General features: G+C 55.1%; 6 protein-coding genes across 6 annotated transcripts; 5 read left to right on the top strand and 1 right to left on the bottom strand.

Annotated features, from left to right (window-relative positions):
* The first annotated feature begins 18 nt into the window (after positions 1-18).
* QBC33DRAFT_549306 (uncharacterized protein) lies at positions 19-4,635 on the top strand. The gene is made up of 5 exons (XM_060428958.1): positions 19-1,127; positions 1,179-1,271; positions 1,328-3,837; positions 3,896-4,142; positions 4,240-4,635. Exons 1-5 carry the CDS (start codon positions 449-451, stop codon positions 4,449-4,451), a joined length of 3,741 nt encoding a protein of 1,246 aa, XP_060279770.1. The 5' UTR covers positions 19-448; the 3' UTR covers positions 4,452-4,635.
* An 801-nt stretch (positions 4,636-5,436) lies between these two features.
* QBC33DRAFT_240607 (uncharacterized protein) lies at positions 5,437-7,123 on the top strand. The gene is made up of 4 exons (XM_060422910.1): positions 5,437-6,098; positions 6,152-6,485; positions 6,566-6,597; positions 6,651-7,123. The coding sequence occupies exons 1-4, from the start codon at positions 5,682-5,684 to the stop codon at positions 6,918-6,920; spliced, it is 1,053 nt and encodes a 350-aa protein (XP_060279769.1). The 5' UTR covers positions 5,437-5,681; the 3' UTR covers positions 6,921-7,123.
* Positions 6,989-8,097, top strand: QBC33DRAFT_240565 (uncharacterized protein). The gene is made up of 2 exons (XM_060422909.1): positions 6,989-7,212; positions 7,264-8,097. Exon 2 carries the CDS (start codon positions 7,377-7,379, stop codon positions 7,986-7,988), a length of 612 nt encoding a protein of 203 aa, XP_060279768.1. The 5' UTR covers positions 6,989-7,212; positions 7,264-7,376; the 3' UTR covers positions 7,989-8,097.
* Positions 8,098-9,066, top strand: QBC33DRAFT_598074 (uncharacterized protein; the record flags this gene model as incomplete). Its single annotated transcript, XM_060431952.1, has 3 exons — positions 8,098-8,630; positions 8,695-8,952; positions 9,040-9,066. The coding sequence occupies exons 1-3, from the start codon at positions 8,379-8,381 to the stop codon at positions 9,064-9,066; spliced, it is 537 nt and encodes a 178-aa protein (XP_060279767.1). The 5' UTR covers positions 8,098-8,378.
* Positions 9,010-11,062, bottom strand: QBC33DRAFT_479393 (Thioesterase/thiol ester dehydrase-isomerase). Its single transcript, XM_060425312.1, has 3 exons — positions 10,545-11,062; positions 9,580-10,482; positions 9,010-9,500 (listed from the first exon to the last, which is right to left on the bottom strand). The coding sequence occupies exons 1-3, from the start codon at positions 10,644-10,646 to the stop codon at positions 9,441-9,443; spliced, it is 1,065 nt and encodes a 354-aa protein (XP_060279766.1). The 5' UTR covers positions 10,647-11,062; the 3' UTR covers positions 9,010-9,440.
* A 275-nt stretch (positions 11,063-11,337) lies between these two features.
* On the top strand, positions 11,338-15,553 carry QBC33DRAFT_240548 (Oxysterol-binding protein-domain-containing protein). The gene is made up of 3 exons (XM_060422908.1): positions 11,338-11,451; positions 11,657-14,216; positions 14,275-15,553. Exons 1-3 carry the CDS (start codon positions 11,432-11,434, stop codon positions 15,454-15,456), a joined length of 3,762 nt encoding a protein of 1,253 aa, XP_060279765.1. The 5' UTR covers positions 11,338-11,431; the 3' UTR covers positions 15,457-15,553.
* Positions 15,554-16,072: the final 519 nt, after the last annotated feature.

The raw sequence follows: 16,072 nt of genomic DNA, 5'->3' as shown, positions 1-16,072 counted from the left end.
CAGAGGTACCCAGCAATCCAATGTCGATCTGAAGCAGAGACGGCGATAATTTGATACTGTATCTATTGCTTCAGCCGTCGCACGCCGCATTTCCTCATCTCGTTGGACAGTCTCATATACTGGCTGATGCCTGTATAATGGCTTAATCTGACGACTTGACGCGTAACTGGGATTTTACAATCCTGCACCCTGCGAATACTTTCTTTAACTACAGGAACCCACCCAAGCTCAAAGACAAGCTCCAACTACTAATAATCAACTGGGGGAGACAAAGACAGCCAGGAGAAGGCTCTGGCAACATTGCCGGCACTCTCAGTTCTATATCTATCGTCCTAACCCCAATGATGGTAGTGGAACGCTTCGGCTCGTGATCGATATCGATACCCGACCTCCCTTCGACTTGAGGCAACTCCAACCCACGCCAGCCAACAGAACAACCTCCCTCATCATGTCGCAGTATCCCCACGGATATGGCCAGTATCATGGCTCCCTTCCCCATTATTCATATCCGTATCAATCTCCTGCAGCTTACACACCGCCGGTGTATGGTTCGCCCCCCGATCCTCGCGCAGCAGCCGCGCACTACGCAATGTCACAGAACTCTTTCAACCACAATGCGAACACGATACCAGGGCTGGGCATAGTGGGAACCCCTAATTCTGGAAGCGCGTACAACCCGCCCGGACTGGGTGGCTGGGTCCAGGGACAGGGCCATGGCCAGGCCCAGACTCCTTCATATTCGGCAGGCGCGCCCGGTCTTGCGGTCCAGCAGCCCGTCCCTATGCCCGATTCCTTCCCTCAAGAACCCCAACAGCAGTTTCCTACCCGTCATGACCCACCCCAAGCTTCAAATCGAATCTCAAATACAGACGAAATGGGGAGGCAGGGCAGTGAGGAGATGGAAGAGGGCGAGCTGAGTGAAGGTCAGTTCGAGGATCTCTACGAGCCAAGAGAACCGGCTCTGGTTTCGACTTCTCGCAGTGCAAATCAAGCTCCTCCCCAACAAGGGGGTTCGAATGCGGACATGAGTCGCGGTGCTAGTGTTGTTGACACACCTGAAGCTGGATTCTACTTGACTGAAGAGGAAGAACCGGTCGCTGGGGCGGCTAAGAATGGCATGGGTGCAGGTAAGTTGCCGAGGATCTCGAACCTTGAATACCGGGAACCAACATGTCAAGGTCGCGAACGGTCTGGATCATATTCTCCATACTTGTCCCCAAGAGAGATCCAATGCGACAGAACGCCAAATGACGGAAATCTAAGTCCTCAAGGTATGCACTTGACACGGCGACAAGGGAAGTGAAGTAACACTAATTGTTATGCACAGCTCACCCACCAGCCCAATATTCACATTTGCCGAAGGCCAATGAGCACAGCCAACAGGTACCTGGGCTACAGCATGCGGCTGGTCTAGACTCAAACGGCTACACCGTCAAAGACCTGCCATCCCCACGCAGTCAAACGGCACATCAAGCAAACGGGAGCCAGTGGGCTTTCAAGTCTTTGGACGAAGCCAAGAAAGAGGCCCAAAAAGCAATTCTTAGGCTTTGGCCATTGGGCGTCAAGTTCCAACACTACATCGACGAAGGATTTGATGAGAAGGTGATAAAGTCGCTGTTCGACGCACTCCATCTCGACATCTCGACTGGCAGGCCCAAGGAACCTGAATCACGGCAGGCCCCGGCACAAGATTCGACTTCGAAACCAGAAGCTCAGGCTGCCATGCCTTCTAAACCCCCATCCGCAGGCGACCAAGCCGCCGCACACGGTCAGAAACCAGCAGAGACTTCGAAGCCTGAGGCAGCTGATAGATCGGAGGAACGCAAAGACCGTATTGCTCGTCTCCTGGCCGCCAAAGCTGCAAAGACTGCTCCTACTCAACCGGATCCACCAGCCACAGCCACAGCCATGGAGAGTGGGACATCGGCTTCGACAGGAAAGCCCAAAACCAGAGAAGAAAAGGAACTACTTCTCCAGCAGAAAATGGAGGCTCTGCGAAAGTCACGCGAAGCTCGTGCGCAGAAGGCCGATTCCAAAGAGCCTTCGCCTTCCTCGAGGCCCGATAGCGCTGAAGCGTCGGCATCTGCTGCTCCACAGCCAGAACCAGACCAGCCAGAACCAGACCACCGCCCTGCCCCTATCCAGTCTGTGACAACTGGCACATCACCCAGCTCTAATACTCCCTTAGCCCAAGAAGTCGTGCCGGAGCAAACGCCCCAAGCGTCTGGCTCTATCCCAGGTCTCACTCTCTCATCAACGGAACAGCCGGTGCAGTCCATCAACCAGCGTAAGCGTCCCGTCGCCATGGATTTTGTCGATTACCCATCGACAGTGGGCTCCCTCAAACGCCCGTTCGGTCAAGAACGAGAAGACTCGTCACTTGTTATTGATGTCAGCGATGCATCTGACGAGGAAATGGACATTGACATGGACGATGATTCACCCACCGAGCCCTCTGCCGTCATTCAACGCACCGACAGCTCAGCTCGCAAAGGGCCTTCGATTCGCGACTTTCCGCCCTTGACAGACGCGTCGCAGCGGCAATATTCTAGCCCCGCGCCGCCCAGTCGCACTCCACCGACTGCATTCCCGAATGGAAAGCCGCGAGTATCCGAGTTGGACCGGAAAGAGAAGGCGATTCAAGAAATGCGGCGGAAGATCGCCGAGGCTGAGGCGAAGCGAAAGGCCAAGAAGGCCTCTGGAGGCTCGCAGACGCCCAACGCAGATGCCGTCACGCCACCAGAACCAAGAGATGGCGAGACGCCCAGGCCGCCTTTAAGCAGAGTCGTTTCCACGAGTGACGTCGAGATGTCTGACGGTCCATCGGCACAGCTAATCTCAGAGTCTGGCTCAGCGAAGCTTCCAAAGCCCTCCGAGACACGCCTCAGGGATGAGTTTCGGGCCGAACGTCGGGGGCGGATCGCAAGTCTCGACCTTCCACGTATCGATGGCACCTTGCAAGAGAAGATTAATAAGCTGAAACGGCTTCGAGAGGAGGAAGCAAGGCTGCAGGCGGAGATCGACGAAGGCTTGGCAGAGAAGAACAAATTAACAGACGAGCTGATCCAGCTTGACGAGGAGATTCCGGACGAGTCCCGAGAAGGGGTCGGGCAGCCTATTGAAGACGCCTCAAATGCACCGAGGATAACGTCACCTGCCGTCCAGACGAACTTGTCGCCCAAGCTAACTACCTCCATTGGCGAGAACACTGGTCCGACAATCCATGGTTCGGTCACGGAGGAGGCTGCGCCTTCTCCGAGCCAGAATACTCGTGGCCAGTCTCCGGCCTTGGTCGAGAATGCCCACCCCTTTAGAGACCAGGAGCATAAGGGTGATGTCCAGCCTAACGATGAAGGCAATGAACCACCGGAACGCGTCATCTCCCCCGGCATCGCGTTGCCTGATGCTCCTCGGCAACCATCTACCGCAGAAGTCGGGATGAACCCCGAGCAAGGGACAACCGAATTCTCTACCCCATCCGCCCCATCCGCCCCATCCGCCCCATCCGCAAGTAGCGAACCGACACAGGAATCTGCCACTATGGGTACCGTAATGAGCGAGCCTGCTCCGATCGAGACTCCCCAGGAGGACGGCGAGATACAGTCCGACTCTTACGAACCGCCGGAACCGATGGAACAAGACTCGGCAGACCATGTGACGAGCGCATCGTCGCCTTTCAGCCCTGCGCCTGCCGCCGACTCTCCCGCGGCTGACAACACCGATGACCAGAGAATCAGGAACACGACAGGGACTTCACCATTGCTAGCTCAAATCTCCCTCGTTGCACAGCCCCGCGATTCGGTTCAGGAGATGGAAGCTACTGCGATCCCCAGCGAAGTAACGTTGATTTTTCCCCCCAGCGAAAGTCATACCATGACTAATCCCGCCTTGACAGGTTGAGACCGCGTCGGAGCAGAAATCCGAGCCAAGCTTTGGAGCCTATGAGAGCCCCCTGCAGTACTTCCGTGCCTACAGGTTCCACCCCGAGTACCGCAGCAGAGTCTCGGGCGGCCTGAAGTCATTGACCTATAGTAGCAGAATCGACCCCAACAGGGAGCTTTGCCCGTACGATCTCAGCAGCCAGCCGTGCCCGCAAGGGGAGTCGTGCCAGCTCCAGCATTTCAGGTCTATTATTGCGCCCGGTGAGTATCCCATACGTCTCGACAATTGACTAATATCAATCTATCATCTCAAAACCCCCCCATTATCGCTGACTCCTTCCCCCCCCCTACCTTCCAGATGACCAAATTCTCCTCGAGCTGGGCAGGGCCGACGACTACACGGGTGAACAGAAAAACCGGTTTATCCAGGGCCTCCGGGAGCTCCTCCAGAACTTCCGTGCCAACAAGATTAGAGATTTTGAGACCATAGCCACCGGGATCATCGAATTCCGATCGCGGTTCTTGGGCGATAAGTCCAAGGTTCTCCACCTGGAAGGGGTCGCCATTTGATCAATCTACAACGCTGCTATGCTTAGCCGCTTTAAGGAAGTCATTGCTCTATTTTCTCCGCAAGCAAGTCGACATGCTTATCACTACGACGGATATATCCTACAAAAGGCGCGTCACTAGATAATCCGAGACCCAATAAACTCCTTGTTGCTTGTATTGCCATCTATACCAATAACCTAAAACCCTCTGCCGCTATACAATGAAGTGTACGATTGCTACCCTTCAAACCCAGCAGTAATTTGCCGGCGCGTACGGATCCGTAGAGCAGTGGTAATCTTTTGATAGAAGTGATAAGTATTCTACCGCCTGTATCAAGATACTATTAGATGCATGAAGCTGTAAGCACACTTAAAAGGCAGTGCCACTAGAGAGGTACTATGATGGATATTGCGTTTATATAAATATTTATGCACTTGGCAAGTTTATGTCGAAATACAAACCTCACCTCACCAGTAACACTAGAAATGATGGAAACCTCGTGTCTCTACTCCTTACCCTTTAGCCCCCCACGCTATTGATTTCTGAATGGGGTAGTCGTCCTATAGGAATCAATATTTTACCATCCAAATGGACTGTATCACAACTGCGGATCATGGACCCCCTGCAGCCTCCTGTCGCGAAGCTCAGCGTAACCGCCGAGCTGTACTGTGTTCTGTGTCGGCATGACCTGCCGGAAACACCAGCCATGAGCTTTCGTCAACCACCTAGGAGCGACTTTCACGATTGGGAGCTCGATGTTCTCGGCGGTGTGTTGTCTCCAATTCCCACGCCAGAGGGTTGACTGATCGTTCTTGCTAGTCTTCAACACAGCAATGGATACTAGCCTCTGTCCGGAAACCTATGCATTTCGCACCAACCTCGGCAAGAAGCCAACATTGCTCTATGACAGTCCGCTAGTACTCCGAAATGCGAAACAAAAATGCAGGATTCTTAATGTGAGCCTTTGCCATGAGCCGAGTACCTCTCGAGAATATCCACTTCGACCTCTCTTCTTCGCGCATGTCTGTTGCTGGAAGCTCGTCCGCCGGCAGAATCGCCTTTCTTGCCTTGGTTTGTACAATCTCGGCCAGCAGACGCAACCCATACTTCCTCGAGACTTTTTAAACGGTGGCAGCCAAGTCTCTCTGGCGCGGTTCCCGTCTCGGAGTCTGTTCGTGAACGAGACAGATTTAACACATATTTTTCGAACTTGTTTGTGTCTGCCTACCGGCCGAATTGCAACGGAAGGTTATGTGTCACCTCTCTTACGATTTGACATATTGCCTTATCGTAGCGTCTGAAACTGCCACATTTTTCGAACGTATCAATTATGGACCCGTACCGAGCAAGGTGGTTAAACATCTGCTGCAAGAGAACGGTAATTTGGCCAGCTGGCTTGGTGCCTCCACGATCTCAATATTTGGCCAAGCCTACCTCCATCGGATCGCGTTCGCCGATAATGGAAGAGACACGGCTTTAAACCTGGGCATTCAGGTCCGGCCCGGTGCTATTCTGGGTGTGAATTTCATGCTTGGGACACACGGACTTCGAGCTCTTCGCCTGATCTACGGTGATGGGCTAAGCTCTGCCTGGCTCGGGGAACCAAGTAGAGGAGCCTATGGTACTATCTACGGCCGTTCTCTCAATCTCCTCCGCATGTTTCAGGATGTATGTTATCTACTTAAGTTAACGTATGCTTTTGAATGCTAATTACTCCCTAGGATCTCAAGGTGATACGCTTAAGTTTTGACTATATCGAAGATACAAGAACATCAATTCAGCCGGCAATGGCAATATGGAACATTGACTCTAGGCTGTTCGATAATGCTGTCCTGAGGATTGTCGACACGTTGGCCGTCTCGATGAGGGTGGTCTTCTCAACGAGACTGGGTCAGACACAACGTCTTAGCCAACTCCTACACTACCCAAATTGGCGCCTCTGCCAGTATCTTCCTCTTCAAAGTGGGAGGTGCTACGCGGCTGGCCTCAGCGTCTACTGTGACTTCGGCGGCGTCAAGGGCATTATTGCGCACGGAAAGCGTTCTCGCCAAGTCGGTAAGCGTCTAGGCCAGCCACTTTATTTCACTTCCAGCCCGGCGAGTGTCTCACGTTCCTCTACTTATGTACGGTTGACGACAACATCCAATTACCGGGGCCATTCCTCATGGTTAGTTCTTCGCATATCCGTCTGTTGAGACGGACCACTCTAACCAAGGATAGATGACGACAAATCAGGGCCGGTCTGTCTCTTTTTGTCCCTGGATCATGAACCATAACCGTCTAGCGTCCTGGTCAGTAGTGGCAGCTGGGGAAGGCAGGATCACTGGGCTGATCGTCGACGCCTTAACGGTATATCGTTCTCGTTTCCAAAGCATCGGCGCCAGCATCTACACCGGTGTCGACCAGCCGATGGTGTTAAAACCTAGGCAAGCGCCCATGATCTTTGACGATGTTAATGAGTTTGCCGTTTGCACCACCTATCATACTTGACAAAGGCGACCCTTTCTGGCGTCAAGAAGTTACGGGTACGCAAGGTAGACAACCGTTGTACCTGCCTCTGTATCCACCACGACGAGGAGGGGTTTGTTGAGGTCCTGGGCCAGTGGGATCCGTCCGATGGAAACACCATTCTCGATATCTACGACAGCTCTGAAGGCCCTCTCACTGCGCTCACCTCCGCTATGCGGAAGATAACCCGCTTTACTCGCATATTGCCGACATCATTGTGGGCGATAGACCCGAGGCGAATCAGACCTTTGGTTGGTGGGCATCGGAGGACCGAGTATGTTACCAGGAGCATGTCCGTAACGAGGATCTACTAACAATAGCACAGCCTGTTATTTCTTGGTGGTTCACACATATTCGTGACCATGTGAGGCCCTCCAACGGACAGATGGTTCCACTGGAACTACCGGATAGCCGGTGGAGGGTCATGAGTCTGCGCTGATGAGTTACGTGAGACCTCAGCTCAGGATTCACGGCCATCGCTTGCAAGCATATCGGAGTCTGCCGATGGGATCACAATCGCCACCTCCTCGAATGTGTCAATGCTGCGTCTTCTTCTCGTGCCTCATACCCAGTCCAACCTGGTGCTGGGTCGTGGTCGTCAAGGTCGCCTGCTCTCCACCCTATATCCGGCCCAACTCGACCGCCAGGATCGGTGAGGCTGACGATGACTCGTACTCCCCCGATCCTCCGATCAACCAATGGCCAGTCATTATGCGCTCTTGGCACACATGTTTTAATTTACAATCCGACGTGGCGGTGGGAGTAGACAACGGGTCGTCGGTGCCGTCTTCGCGACTCACCAGGGAACCTATGATTCCCGCAGTAGCTTCGCCGCCGTTAGTTGCAGTCCTGCCCAAGAGCGGACGGTTGGCTCTCGGACTACATCCTAACGGTAGGAGACTGTATCAAGGTGGTGTTCGAGAATGGCTATATGCAACGCGGCCGAAGTGGCCGGGGCTCAGGAGCCAAACGGCTGTTTGTTGGCCACATCTCGGTTGTAAGCAGTCAGGATCCCTGTTGCCAGTTAATGTATCGATTTCCCAGCGATAACCAACAAACCGTAAGTCTATGCAACTGTGAATCTGCAACCGTGTGGCACATAGCACTCGGTGAAGCTGGTCGCAAGGCAAGGTTGTCGTAGGTTCGCTGCGCGGAGGCAGATTGCGCTTACGGATGGTCGCGGATGCCCCGCAATTGGCCGGGAGACAAGATCGGCGGCTGACGTTGGCTTGCCCGTGAGAGCCTCCTCAAGCAAGGTAGCAGCACCGTCAGCAGTTGTTCCAATTTCGGGGCTCCCTTTTGCCGTTCAAAACACTCAACGACAGCCTTGGCCAGAAGTTGGTCGCCAGAGGGCAGCGACTAGAATATCTCAAGATCAGATCATGAGAAACAGGAATAAATAGCAGCCAAGATCCCAGGCCTGTGACCAATATCCTCGCCATGACGACTAGAAACCTCAATCGAACTTGGAGAGACGTTGTTTTCGCCCAGTACGCGGCAGACTACGACGCCGACGTGCCCTTCCCAGTCTCATACCTCATCAACGCGGGTCAGTGGAACAAGGACATCATCATCACTGTTCCTAGCAAGATCGACCTCCTGACCTACCGCCGCTCCGTCTTCAACTTCGTCCTCACGAAGCGCGGCGCCGACCCGGTATACCATGACGAGCACATCTCCGTCAGGCCGCGCGTATCCCCACCCCGCGACCGAAGCCAAGAAGGCAACGGCGACTAGGAACGACAGGATGAGGCAGCCATCCAAGATGATGATGCTCGCAACGGCGGCTAGCGTGTGGGACTTTACCATCTTCGGGGACTCGAAGTGCGAGACCACGCCGTCGGCGCACTACTCGGGGGACGGCGGCCAGGGCTGCCCCGAGAACCCGACTAGCCACCGGATCTTCGAGATCGACAACAGGGGCAACTGCATCCTCTACCTGTACGCCACCGAGGACGCCTGCGATGGCAAAATTGACTTTGAGCAGATGTACGACGCGGCGAGCAGGATGAGTGTATCCCCCCTGATTTTACTTGGGATTGGTTCCGTTTCGATGGCTGCTAGGTTTAATGGCACTTTTCGACGACGATTGACTGCCTAGGTACATGGGCAAATCCTGACGCCTTGAGTTTACTAGGGACAAGAGGTATAGGTAACTAAGAACCGCTTGAAGCATATATGGTTACTTCAATTGGTGGTCCGTCCTTAAGAGGGTCTGATTCCCATTGGGGATAACAGTTTGGGGAATTCATCGACCTTTGCATCCGCTGTAAGCAACACGGGGCCTATCACCCTGAGGCATACAGTACACATACCAATCCCATTTTCCATGGACAAAGCAGATCTCCAGTGTGACGAGCTGTAGCGCATAAAGCACTTCATCTATTCTATCTTCCTCAAAAGCATATACACGACTTTAACAAGCTCATGCAATCCCAAAGCGCCCCCAAGTGCATAGAAAATACATTCTAACAAGACGGAATGTTTACTTATAAAACAAGTCTATAATTTGGACTCGCTGCTTTTTACATCCTCTTCCTTGTCCTTTAATCTGACAAGCCCCTAATAAACGCGTTAGTCATGGCGTGCCAGATACGGAAGGACGCGAGAAAGGGAGGGAGAGAGAGAGAGAGAGAAATACCTCTTGTATACAGGTCGCCAGCAGTGTTCCATCCTTGGCGAAGATGCGCTGCGTGACGACACCCCTGCCGTCTCCGGCCCAGGGACTCTCCATCTCGGAGAGCATCCAGTCGTCGGCGCGCACGCGCCTGGGCTCATGGAAGTAGATTGTGTGGTCGAGGCTGACCATCATGCCGACCTCGGGGCGGCCGCGGAGGTCGTCGACGCTGGAGCCCATGCCCTCCCAGCTGTTCAGCTTGCGCACGTAGTCCTGCAGGTCGGGCGCCAGCTGGCCCACGTCCTCGACCTTGAAGGGGAAGCGCCAAAGCCGGTGGATGCGCGTGATGGTGCCGATGAAGTAGCTGTCCGACACGTAGGCGAGCGCGTCGATGTGCGCCTGGTGGCCGCCCTCGGCCGAGATGGCGCCGCGCGCCCGGAACCACTGCCGCGTCTTCTTGAGGTGCGGATGCGGGCTGTCGCCGTTGAGGATGTCGATCCGGTAGTTCTGGAAGGGGCCCGTGGCGAACATGTCGGGCTCGCCGTCGAAGTCGTCCGGCGGCGGCCGGAGCGGCTGCCCGTCCTCGCCGGTCGGCATGGGAGCCGAGTGGCGCACCTGGTTGTCCGGGCGGCCGCCGGAGTCCTCGCGGGCGAACGAGATGGTGGTGGTGAAGATGCAGCGGCCCCGCTGGCGGGCCTGGACGGTGCGCGTGGCGAAGGAGCGGCCGTCGCGCACCTTCTCGACGTGGAAGAGGATGGGCAGCTCGTCGGAGCCGGCCAGGAGGAAGTAGCAGTGGCAGCTGTGGACGGTGAAATTATCCGGCACCGTCCGCTGGCCCGCCGAGAGGCTCATGGCTATCACGGCCCCGCCGTAGATGCCCCGGGCGCCGGGTGGCTGCCATGGTTTGCGGGTGTTGGTGAAGATGTTCTGGACGCTTGTGTGAGCCTCGAGGGGAACAGCGGCAATTTGGATAAGGGCCAACAACTTACGGGCCCGAGGACGCCCAGTTCTGTTACGTCCAAGACATTCTCGATTGGTGCCTTGTTTGGATCTTCCGGCGGGGGTTTAACCAAGGTTGGCCGGTCACTCATTGAGGCGTTTGGTGCACGATTCACGTGGGCAAGGGGCCTCGTTTGGTATCCGTTTCTGGTTACAGTTCCGGGAGTCCAAGGTCTAGGGAATACGGAACGACTATATGGAGAAACAGCTTTTTAAATATCTGATTTGGGATTGCTGTTCGCTGCATTGATATCGAGTCCCTTAATATGGATTTGTTAAGTGAGGGCGCTGTTTTGCCGAGGTTCGGATATCTTCAGTACCTCCCCCTCCAGCTTTGGCAGTTGTGCCAGTTGGAGACCTCGGTCATCAGCTGCACACCACTAGCGTGCAAGGTACCTAGTCCCAGTGGCATGGAAGATCTACGTTTCAAGACATGGACAACCCAGAGGCTCGCCAGGGCTTCCAATCAGTCTGCCCAGGTCGATATCTACCCTCCGTACGGCCTACCTCCCACTTCAACCAACCTAGGTACAGGCAGGCTTATTGGAACTTTGGTTGGCCGTCTTGGCAGACCCCCATTCTACTCTATGCACGCCCTTTCATTTTAAAGTCACCCCCTGCACGTGCAAAGGCCAACAAACGTCATTTTTGGGATGAGCCACCCGCTCGAAACAAGGGAACACCATGATGATGCGGTAAGAGGCACTTGTAGACGACAACTGCTGTCTCTGCCGGCTTCCCGAACCACATTATTCCAACCTGCATCGTCTATATCTTCTAGCTCTTTATTTGCTCTCTTGCTGCCTATTCCCATTGGCCTCCTTCCTGTCCTCGTTTCAGACCAGCCTGGTCATCGTTGTCCACAGAGAGCTTCAAAATGTCTGACGCAGGTGATAGGTAAGCTATCTTAAGGAGTCTTTCCATCTCTCAAACTTATGGTTCTACCATCATGGCCCCCTCCTTTGTGTTTCTAACACCGAGTCTGGACCCAATGCCTGCATTGTCTTCCACGGTTGCTGATAATGGATGCGGGGCTTGTTATACCATTAATGTTCGCATATGACGAGTCACAGTCGAAACTAATTATCTGTGCTCAATCCAGTCATCACAAGCGGTCGAGATCTTCCGCAGCTCTCTCCTTGCTAAGGCGTGAGAAATCCCGACCAGACGACGACACTGCCGCCGAGGATGCTACCTCTCCCGCTTCTCACGGGACAGCTGCCCTCATCTCTACCTCCACGGTGGCAGTCTCACAGGCATCCACGTCTGTAAGGGGGCATAATGCAAGACTCTCTACAGCTGGTATCGGTGTACTTGGCAGGTCACCCTCGTACCATACTTCCTCCCTCTCTGGCGCCAGGTCAGCTTCGAACCTGTCCACCGAGAAGGGAAGTACTCTGGAACAGTCGGTTCGGAAATTCCGCATTGTTGAAGCCTTGCGAAGTGGGGATACCGCGTTGATATCCAAGGCAATTCGCGATACGGCGGAGAACGGCCCTCGAGCTAGTACCTCGTCTCTCTCGACCCAACCTGGAGCCCTTGAGGATACAACCATCTTGCACCTGGCGATTCAATGTGCTGAGCAGCCTGTCGTGGAATATGTGCTCTCCGATGGATCTGGGACTATAGATGTTAACGCAAGGGACAGGGATGGAAACACGCCTCTGCATGTCGCGGCAGTCCAAGGGCGGGGCCATGTAGTAAGGCTGCTGCTGGAGCAGAAGGACATCAATGATTCCATTGCGAACCTCACCGGCCGCCTTCCCATCGACCTGGCGCGAAACCCAGACATCTTCCAACAGTTACAGCTCTCCAGGTCTCTGTTCGCCGAGAACAAGATCAGGCAGGTTCAGGATCTCATCCTCCACGGCGACTTCAAGACCCTCGAAGAGGTGCTTGAAGAGGCCCGATTCAAGACGGTTTTGGATATAAATAGCACCGAGTTTGCTTCAGACCCGGTCACGGTCCAAGCCGGAGGGACGTTGTTGCATGAAGCAGCGCGACGGAAGAACACACATCTGATCCAGGTTCTGCTCCTGCACGGCGCGGATCCATTCCGCAGAGACCGCAAAGGAAAGCTGCCGCAAGATGTCACGAAAGACGACGTTACAAGGGCCATGCTGAAGAGGTCGCCAGCGGCCGTGGCTGCCCAGAGGGGCATCCAGGAGAAAGCCGTCCTGGGCTCTGCATCCCAAAGCGCCGCATCTTCGACCCCCGGAGACCCGCTCGCCGGAAGGGAAGCTCGTGAGATGAAAGGTTATCTCAAGAAGTGGACAAATTACAGGAAAGGCTACCAACTCCGGTGGTTTGTCTTGGAGGACGGGGTCCTGAGCTACTACAAGCACCAGGACGATGCTGGATCCGCTTGCCGCGGCGCGATCAACATGCGCATCGCGAAACTCCACATGAGTGCCGACGAAAAGACCAAGTTTGAGATTATAGGGAAATCTTCGGTCAAGTATACTCTCAAGGCCAATCACGAGGTCGAGGCGAAGCGCTGGTTCTGGGCCCTGAACAACTCGATCCAATGGACCAAAGACCAGGCGAAGGAGGAGGATCGACAGCGTGCACGCAGTGCAGACTTACTGAAACAAGCCAAGGCCGAACATTCGCAGGCCGCCTCCTCGATCGGCGAGTCCCCGAGCGAGAGCGCCAGTCTTGCAGAGCCGAAGCGGAACAGCTTCCAGCTGTCCAAGCTGCATTCGGCCACCAGGAGTTCCAACAAGGCGGCTGCCACAGGCACTAGCACCGTCGGCAGCATGGTCGATGACGATTACGAGTTTGCGGATACGGGTACGGAGGCGGACAAGGCCGGTAATGGCAGCCCGTACGGAGAGGATGAAGACGACGACTACGGCGATGATTCGAGCCGCCAAGATGCAACAACTGCGACTAAGGACGCGTTTAACATCACCGCCCAGTCAGCCAAACTACAGCTCGAGACCATCTCCAATGTCAATTCCGCCCTGATTGTTGAGGCCACCAAGAACCCCGGCCTCACCCTCTCGGACCCAAAAATGGCCCAGGCTCTGACCACGTATGATGCGGCGATCCGCTCTATGACCGGTCTCGTCGGTGATCTTCTGCGGATCTCGAGGGATCGCGATGCATATTGGCAGTATCGCCTGGACAGGGAGAGCGAGATGCGGCGCATGTGGGAAGAGAGCATGGCGCAGGTAGCGCGTGAACAGGAGATCCTGGAAGCGAGGGTCGGCGAGGCTGAGGAGAAGAAGAAGAAGGCGAAACGCATGCTAAGAGAGGCTATCGGGACGGGCATGCTCGACGAGACCCGGCCGTCAAGCAGGCAAACGCTTGGAACGCCTCCCCCCTTAGTCATGACTGCGGAGGTCGAGGACGAGGAGGGTCTTAGGCAAAAGTCTCCTGCTAAGAGCATTACTCGCCGCGAGACTGTGCTTTCGCATGTCGCAGACATGTCAGACATGGAATCTGATGACGAGGATGAATTCTTTGACGCTGTTGATGCTGGCGAGGTTGAAGTTGCCCCCATGCCGCCATCGGAGCTCGCGTCCAAAGGAAATTCGACGGATGAGTTGACCATATCGACCGGCTTCGACATCAGCAATTCCTTCAAGGGTTACGAGAATGGCATAAGGACGAGGCTGAAGATGGATGCCGATGACCGGCCCAAGATCTCCCTCTGGGTAAGTGACACGCCATGAAGACTGGAGCGAATGTCGGAAAACTGACTGTCGTATATAGGGCATTCTCAAGTCAATGATCGGAAAGGACATGACTAAAATGACGTTGCCGGTCTCGTTCAACGAGCCGACTTCACTTCTGTACCGTTGCGGCGAAGACATGGAATACGCAGACCTTCTGGACCTGGCAGCAGAACGTACCGACTCAATCGAACGGCTGATCTACGTGGCTGCCTTCGCCGCCAGCGAATATGCGTCCACCATCGGACGAGTGGCGAAGCCGTTCAACCCCCTCCTCGGCGAAACCTTTGAGTATGTGCGCCCAGACAAGAACTACCGCTTCTTCATCGAGCAAGTCAGCCACCACCCGCCGGTCGGTGCGGCATGGGCCGAGTCGCCAAGATGGACCTACTACGGCGAGTCGGCAGTCAAGTCCAAGTTCTACGGCAGATCATTCGACATCAACCCCCTCGGCACCTGGTTCCTCAAGCTCAGGCCGATCGCTGGCGGGAAGGAGGACTTCTTTACGTGGAAGAAGGTCACGTCCTCGGTGATTGGCATCATCACGGGCAATCCCGTGGTGGACAACTACGGCCCGATGGAGATCAAGAACTGGTCCACCGGCGAAGTGTGCTACATTGAATTCAAGCCCCGCGGCTGGAAAGCCTCGAGCGCCCACCAGATCGCGGGCAAGATCGTCGACGGCGACGGGCGAGTGCGCGTCAGCCTTGGCGGGCGGTGGAACTCGAAGCTGTACGCCCGCATGACGCCGGGATACGAGGCCACGGTGGAGGAGCCGGCGGCGGACGGGGAATCCGTCTACCGCGGCAGCATGACGGACCAGAGCCGGGCCTTCCTGGTCTGGCAGGCCAACCCGCGGCCGACGGGCATCCCCTTCAACCTCACGCCGTTCGTGCTCAGCTTCAACCACATCGACGACCAGCTGAAGCCTTGGCTGGCACCGACGGACTCGCGCTTCCGACCCGACCAGAGAGCCATGGAGGACGGCGAGTACGACCTCGCGGCCACGGAGAAGAACAGGCTCGAGGAGGCGCAGCGCGCGAGGAGGAAGGTGAGGGAGAGCCACGGCGAGGAGTTTGTGCCCGCCTGGTTCAAGAAGACGAGGTGCGAGATCACGGGCGAGGAGTACTGGCAGTTCAACGGCAAGTATTGGGAGCAGAGGGACAAGGCAGGCCCTGAGGGCAGTGGGGATGCTTGGGAGGGGCTGGAGGAGATATTCTGAGATGGCTTGGCCCCTGCTGTTTCCCTGAAGCGTGCGTGATTGCTTGCTTGCTTGCTTGCTGATGTGGTAAGAAAGGGGGGTTCTAGTATAATAACAAAGTATAACAACGAAGTGTTGAAGGAAGAGCGCTACTATTACCTATGCCTATAGCCAGCTTATAATATTGGGGAGCACAGCGCTCTTTTATCGAAATTCTACCTCATGCCATCGCCTCCTTCCGTCTGGGTGCCTTTTAAATCTTTGTGATACACCCTTTTCATCTGAGGAAATGGAAGCCTAAGTTTCAATGGCCGAGCTTCGGCAGTTATTTCGTCACTTCGGCGCCGAAATCTTTTGGCCCTAGGTTTTTTTTTTTTTTTTTGGACCGACCCCGCAGTCAACAACCCGGGACCGTGGGAGCTGCAGCTGGGCCCACCACTTGCCCACATTTACACCCACGGATTCGTTCGCAACTTGGAGGATTCGCAAGTGACTACAACAATCCCACGGCCAAGAGCAAGCTGACAGGCATACAGGGCGCTTAATGCCATGTGGTTGGAATTAAGAGGGCCGTGAGTGCAGCGCCCAGCCAGTTTCATAGCCTCTAAAAAGATTACGGATTCAAAATCAATGCCTT

The sequence above is a fragment of the Phialemonium atrogriseum genome, assembly GCF_030411735.1.
Source record: "Phialemonium atrogriseum strain 8032-3 unplaced genomic scaffold QBC33scaffold_30, whole genome shotgun sequence".
In the NCBI taxonomy this organism is placed as follows: domain Eukaryota; kingdom Fungi; phylum Ascomycota; class Sordariomycetes; order Cephalothecales; family Cephalothecaceae; genus Phialemonium; species Phialemonium atrogriseum.
Note: the sequence above shows the minus strand (reverse complement) of the source record. Positions and strands in the feature narration are given on the sequence as shown.